Source organism: Nyctibius grandis, chromosome 13 (assembly GCF_013368605.1).
Source record: "Nyctibius grandis isolate bNycGra1 chromosome 13, bNycGra1.pri, whole genome shotgun sequence".
Classification (NCBI taxonomy): Eukaryota; Metazoa; Chordata; class Aves; order Nyctibiiformes; family Nyctibiidae; genus Nyctibius; species Nyctibius grandis.
Window position 1 is genome coordinate 9258816 of NC_090670.1, and position 7210 is coordinate 9266025.

At 43.9% G+C, this 7210-nt stretch overlaps 1 protein-coding gene across 1 annotated transcript; it reads right to left on the reverse strand.

The window, feature by feature from the left end:
- Positions 1-3497: 3497 nt before the first annotated feature.
- On the reverse strand, positions 3498-6917 carry AGTR2 (angiotensin II receptor type 2). Its single transcript, XM_068412038.1, has 2 exons — positions 6786-6917; positions 3498-5082 (listed from the first exon to the last, which is right to left on the reverse strand). Exon 2 carries the CDS (start codon positions 5004-5006, stop codon positions 3888-3890), a length of 1119 nt encoding a protein of 372 aa, XP_068268139.1. The 5' UTR covers positions 5007-5082; positions 6786-6917; the 3' UTR covers positions 3498-3887.
- Between the last annotated feature and the right edge of the window lie 293 nt (positions 6918-7210).

The following is a 7210-nucleotide window of genomic DNA, read 5'->3' on the forward strand; positions in this document are numbered from 1 at the left end:
GTCTGCCAGCATGGATGAAAGGCTGCCAGACCACCTCAATCTCCACGCTTCAGGTTTCCTGCCTTCCTGCCAGGACCATTCCAATACAGCATCCAAAAGTCCTCATTTTCATGGGGAAACATGAGCAGTTCACTCGCTCCATGGCACTTCCTCACCCTTCATCCAGGACAAGGGGATATGTTATGAAGAGCAGCCAAGTTGTGGCAGTTGGCTGCAGGGTGGCAAGATGATATTCCTGCCCAAAATCTGGCCTGAGGAACAGAAGTGTGCTGAGTGCGTGCGAGCACAGGCTCAGGCTGTGTTGACTTCTCAGGCAGAACACGCTGTACCAAACATTTCTTATTGTATATCTTATATAAACAAAGCATTTAGCTCACCAGCCAGCACTAGCTCATACTAATAAATGCCAGTGACTTTCTCTGCTTCATATATTGCAGTTGTGTAAAGTCGGCTTGGGGACACACAGGATGCTTAGTTTGGACTGAGACTCTTTCTGCAATTCATTTAAGCTGAGAGTAATCAAAGACAGCTAGAAAAGGAAGCCGCAAACAGGATCTGCTGTGCAAATATGACAGAGATGGACCAACCTTTGTAGGAAATCATCCCTTTCATCTCTCTTTGGGGAAAGACCAACTGACAGGCCCAGAAATGCATTCTCCTCTCCAAAGAAACCCCGCTACCACTCTCAGCTTTGACTCCAAACCCATCAGCATTTCCACCTGGTAGATCCACAGTGGGCTTTCCTCTCCACTGGCATTGACTGTACCCATGGCAGGGCAGAGTGGGTGCAGCCCCAGCCAACCAGCTGTTGCTCATAAATTCATCTCACCGTACTTGCAGAGCGAGCAAGACACTGAGCAACCACACACACTCCCAATGTCCTGGCTGAAACTGTGTGAATCACTCCAGGGCACAAGCTCAGAGCAGGCGCAGGGGGCTGCAGGATGGCAAGGCTGGACTGAGCGGGGCTTCCAGGCTTGCACACTCTGCCAAAGGGCTGCAGGGCTCCTGCCTCGGACAGGCTGCCTGCACTTTCTAGGAGTGCCTAAGGGAACCCAGGGCTTGCAAAGGACCAGAGTGGGAGAGGGAATTGGGGTCTGAGAGAGAGAGGCTGTAGCACTGCACTACTATTAGAATCATTTGCAAATATCAGCAAAATGTTGTCTTGAAAGCAAAAAAGTCACTTCTAAATTTGCAAGAAAAAGAACTGTCAGTGTTCTTTTGAAGAAAATCCTGAAAAAAATAAACACGACATACTGAAACTGTGAAAAAACCCCACATTTTCCATTAAAAATTCCTGAAAAAAAACATGAGAAATTTGAGCATGATGGAAGAAGTTCATAGAGCTCAACATTATTCAATTTGCTCTAAAAATAGAGCAAAACCCTTGATACAGCGTCTCCTCCACTTCCATCTCAGGTTCCTCTCCAGACAGAGCTTTTTGGATGTTTGTTACCAGCCTGCTCAAATTTGTAACCTATTAGAGGTACAAGGCAGATCTGGCAAACAGAGATGTCACACTGCAGAGCTCATGGGGTCACTTGGTTTGTCACTCTTGCAGAACATGACCTTCAGGGTAGACTTCTTTTGAAACTGCATTTTGAGAGAAGGAATTTTCCTCCCCTCTCAGTTTTGCCTCCCATTTAATATTCTTTTTTCGTTTCCCTGTTTCTAGGACAGTAACATTGAGTGCAGCTGCCCCAGCCCCAGCAAGCAGTCATTAATCCCTACCCTCCAGCTGCTGCAGTGGGAGATGCTGCATCACTGCTCTCTCCTCAGGGAAAGCTTTGTCCTCATTTTCTCTAGCCTCTCACAGGTGTAAATGCAACTGGAGCTGGATTTCAGATTCCTGTAGAATTTCCCTGCCTGCATAGGTCTGCACACCAGGCAGAAGGCATGATACTTGTTAAAAACTGTTCTTTTTGAGCAGGTCCCAAACTGACTTGTAGAAAATGTGCAGTCTGTGCTTACACTCAGGATGGGTAGAGCTGAAGCACAGGTACCACTGGGGTCAGACAGTGTAGTTTAGCTTTTGCTTTGAGACTACAAAGATGCCAATTAATGGTACAGTTCATTACTGACCTGTATTGCAGCAAAGGTAAAAAGTCTCCACAACCTCTTATTACTCCTCTGAGCCTGCCACTTGGAACACCTGGTAATTTTCTTAGTATGATGATTTGTTTTGCTGTAGCATGACTGCATTGTTGTGCTCATTGCTAAGCAGTTAACAGTTTGTCCTTCCAGAAATATCCGACGCCTCAGACACTATTAGCTCCTCGGAACATTTTAAACAAAAACATTCCAGGGGAGATGCATTAGCAGCTCTTCCACTTTCTGGGACAAGCATCTCTCCAGCTACACACCCCATTACAGAACCCCAGACCAGGCAGGACAGGAAGAGTGGTTATTTGTGGTCAAGCCCCTGTTTTGCCAAGTTCTGCACAAACTTTTAATCTCTTGTCACTCTGAGACTAGCACGTTTCTTGCACGATCTTATTTTCATGGGCACCAGTGAAGAAACTTACACCCACCCTAACAGATAGCTCTGGCACTAGGTTCCTATGGCTTCCAGGCACCAGCCACTGCTGGGACTTCCAGGGAGGCCAGACTCCTGGTTACCCAACTGGCAGGTATAATTTCTGACCCATGGACCCAAAACTGCTAATGTAAGCCTCAAGAGTAACTTGTTGGAGAGAATTCCCTGAAGCTAATGATCTTTCAGTCACGCTGGGTCAGCCAGCCTGGGGACAACCTGCTGGCAATTGAGCAAGGTGCTAACAGATCCCTTTTTTAGATTGAGCCTGTCAAACATGATCCTTTCTGAAGGGTCCTAAAGTATGAGTATCTCTCCAGCCAAAGAAAATTACAAATAATCACCAAAAGTGACCTCAAAATAGAATCAGTGTTTTCCAAATACTTTTCCCCCCCTCTTTCTTTTATTTACAAATGAGTAAACTTCCATATTGAGATGTAAGTCTTACGAGTCACACCATAGTTTTGCTTCTGGGTGTCAAGACAGAGTCACTTAGGCTTTCTGTACACAGTATCCCAAAATTACAGTAGTAATCAACATTTAAAATGCAAAAAGTCTAGACAATCAGCAAGTCCTTTCCCTGAAGGCTGCTGGACAGCACATGGGACTCAGCATGCCCACATAGCAGCGAGGCGTAACATGTTCGGTTCCCAGGGCATTACTGTCAAAAGTGACCACACTGAATCAAAGCAAAGAACACTCTGGCCTGCGAACCTGTTACCTGCTATGAGAAAGGTATAAAAATGTGTATGTGGTTGTACTCTTCCCCAAGAATACTCTCCTGCCTCCAGCAGTTTGCAGAACTGTGTCTCCACCCATTCTCAGGATCCCAGGTCTAAGCAAGCAGGAGGTATATTTGATGTATTTTACATACAACATCTGTAGCCATATATTTAAATATATATATATATAAAATAAAGGCCAAAATATTTTCTTACAGATAGGTACAGAAGTATCTGCACTGCTTTATTTACATATTCTCTAGTGAGAACCTCTATTAGAAAATCAGCTTAGGGTATAATACTCAGCACCTACACAACTGTAAGCTATTGTGCAATGGTCCTTCGGTATATTTTGCCTTTTTGTGTTACACTAAACACTTGCCTGATCTCAGTCATGCACAAGCTGATATTTAAAATGCCATCAATATATTTATTTGCAAGAATCTTCCCTCTATGTAAAACTTGAGTACTCCATTGCGGAAAGGAAGGAAGAATAAATCCCTATGTATGAGAAAAACATATTCTCCTTCAAAGAGCTGGTGAACGAATGGGCAGAAAAAGAAGGGAACAGGAGAGAGGAGTATCACCACTGCAGGGACAGCCAGCTGCACTGACATCACCCCACATCATGCCTACAGCAAGGACTTGGACCCCTCTTCCCTGCTCACGGGGGTCTCAGCATCTCTGAAGCAGCTCCCTTTCCTCAAAGAAGAGCTCTCTCGATGGCTGTTGAACTGATAAACTTGTCGCTTAAACAAGTGATGGAGCTTCTCCTGGAACTGGTTACCAATAAAACAATACAGCAAGGGGTTGATGCAGCTGTTGGCAAATGCCATGCAGATGCCAAACGGAAGCGCCGTGTCGATGACCCCTGTCACGTCGCAGTTGTTAATGACGTTCATATGAGCCAAGGCATCCAAAAACGTTAAAATGTGGAATGGGAGCCAGGAAATTAAGAAGGCCACAACAACAGCAGCCACTAACTTTAGGACTTTGTCCCTCTTCTGCTTGTTTTTCCCAAACTCTTGTGCTTTGAGCAAGTGCCTCCTGATCCAGATGTAGCACGTGATGATCACTGTCAATGGGATGAAGAAGCCAAGTGCATTTTTCAGGAAGGCTGTTGCCACAGACCAGTTTTCATAATTCTCACGAGGAAAGGCCATAATGCAAGCATTGACTTCCAAGCTTTCAATGTAGTGAGTGTCACGGAAATAAAAAGTTGGGAGAGAGGAAAAACAGGCAAGGCCCCACACAACCAATGCTATAAAATAAGCTTGTTGTGGAGTTCTTCCTTGAGAGCGAATAGGATGGACAATAGCGTGGTACCGGTCCACGCTCATGCACGTAATGAAAAATATGCTTGCAAACATGTTCAAGCACAGGACAGAACTGGAGATTTTGCACATGAGAGACCCAAAGAACCAGTTGTACCCCTGCGCATAGTAGGTAGCCCAGAAGGGAAGGGTGGCAAGGCACAGCAAATCCGCCATGGCTAGGTTGAAAATGTAGATATTAGCAACTGTTTTGGGGCCACTGTGATGACAAAGCACCACAACCACCATGCTGTTGCCAACCAACCCCAGAACAAAAACCACAGAGAAGAGCGCTGGAATTAGTGAAAACTGATAATCTGAAGAGGTAAGTGGGCAAGAAGGAGGTGAGCGCAATGCAGCTGATGAGTTTGTCAGTGCTGTATAGAGGACTTGGAGAGTTTCTCTGGTGGTGGTGACCAGGGAGTAGTTGCTCTGCATGTTGGTGTTGGTAAAAAGGGAGGTTCTGCAGGAAATTCATGTGCTAGCAGCAGCACTTCTCTATCACATCGCTCACCTGCGGATCAGAAACCATGTGTTACACATGCACTCTGCAGACGTCTTAGCTCTGGAATCTCACAGTCACAATAAAATAAAAACCATTTAAAATTATGTCTGTAAGCTGAGTGCTGAAATACTGGGCAACCCTGCTGGACTCCTTTCCCCCGTCCCACTGACAGGACACAATTAGCTCTAGGGATGTCACAGCCCTTTTTAGTTAGTCTGGCAGAGAAGCGAGCAGCTGGATTTTATCTGTGATTACAGATGGTGCTTTCTGTGGCCAGCAGAGCAGAAAGAGTATTGACTCAGGAGCTGGAGATACTTCAGGAACTTCTGTGACCAAAGGCAGAACTTCAGCTCCTTGTGATCCTTCGTTCGGCTTTCTCATACTATTTCCAGCACTCTGCACAGTTAAAATAACGTAGAAAGGCAGCACTTGCCAGTGGAGATCAGGTACTTCATACCTGAGGGTCTCCCGGGACTTCACAGGCATGAAAGTAGCCTTTTAACAAGGCTATTAGGAAAGCAAGCTTTGACTTTTTTTAATTCACATGGCTGGATACAAAGACACTGAAGGCTCTCTGCAAAATGTCATTTAATGTCAGAGTCCTTCTCAAAGCAAATTTGCATCTCCTGCCCTCATGATGGCTTTTAATCAGAAGAGTAAGAGAAATATTTTCAATGTAGATACAAGCAATAGACAGTCAAGTACTCAGTCCTTGCAGGCATTGGATTTAACAGTAGTATTTGCCATTCATTTAGAAAGATCAGCACTGGGTTTCAGTAAGGGAAAATGTAGCCGCAAAACAGCTGAAATAGGAGAGTTAATTGACAGGTCTGTCTTTGTTCCAGTTCTGCAGACATGAGCTGTTGCTCATATCTGCAGTCTAAGCAGAGCATTTTTCAAACTTTATAGTTAATAAAGAAGATTAATACCCAAATATTTCATTTTACGTAACAGAAAGAGATAATTCCTTTTTAATTAAGTCCTTATGGAACCAGTCAGGCATTTAAGAATTCTCAAGGGGCCCTAAAAAAAGACAGAAATTTTGACCAAGACAAGGCAACAGAGTTGAGTAATGATCTCTCATTTAACAGAAAGCAACTGATCATTTCAAATATATTTTTCTGTATTAACAGTTTAGTGCACCGTAGCTTATAATTTGCTCAATGCAAAATATGCAATATGCTACTTTGGCATACTGACAAAAATTTAATTCTAATTATATTTTTTCAACAATGAAAATTCAATAGAAGAATATTAATGCACATTTCTGCAGAGTGCTGATACTTAACGTCCCAAATATTAGATCACAAGCCCACGTTCTGTAATCAAACAGGTCTTAAACCAGAGGAAAGCTTTTTGTTTGGGGACAACAAAGATTCAGGAGAGGGTCTGGAGCCCCATTTCACCCTTAACTCTTATGCCCTGAATCCCTCACTTTAACCTACAGAAGGTGAAATCTCAGAACTAGACTCACAGTGTTGTGTATCTGACTTCTAATAGAGGGACAACACGATAATTAATTTTAGCTACATTACTGAGAACAAGGTTTCATTGACAAACACACTCCCCCCTCTGCACATGAACAACTGGTGGCTTAGAATCTGTTTCTAAACTAGTCATTCCTACTATTACTTAACACACAATGAGGCATTTTAATACAAATTGAATTAAATCAATGGAAATTATATTCTAACAGCAGATAGAAAACATACCTCTCAAACCTCATATTCGTCTGGATATAGCTCTAGAATTCTGTCCTCCTTTTTTCTGTTTTCCTTCTAGCGAGGATCACCACCAGCAATCTGCTCTCTCATATCTTCCATTTTCCCACTGGTAGACTTTAACCTACATAACTCGAGAACCGAAATATGAACGCCTGCCAGCTGCTTTTCCTTTTGGAAGCAAAACAGCTTGAGAACCCCCCTTTCCAAGGCCACGTGAGCACATGCAGTAAATCGGGAGGGAGGAACAAGACAACCAAAAAAAAAAAGCAAGCAAGGAAGAAAGAAAAAGGAAATTCACACAAATCTCTCTGTGGGTTTCTTCTCCAGCTCTTGGGCCAGGAGAATAGACCCACACACAACCTCCTTCTGCCCCCCCAGGTGTACATGCAACATGTGTGAGCCTCCGTGAAAGG

What these genes read in the sequence shown, in the direction of transcription:
- AGTR2 (XM_068412038.1), bottom strand. Translation starts at nt 5,006, where the DNA reads ATGCAGAGCAACTACTCCCTGGTCACCACCACCAGAGAAACTCTCCAA.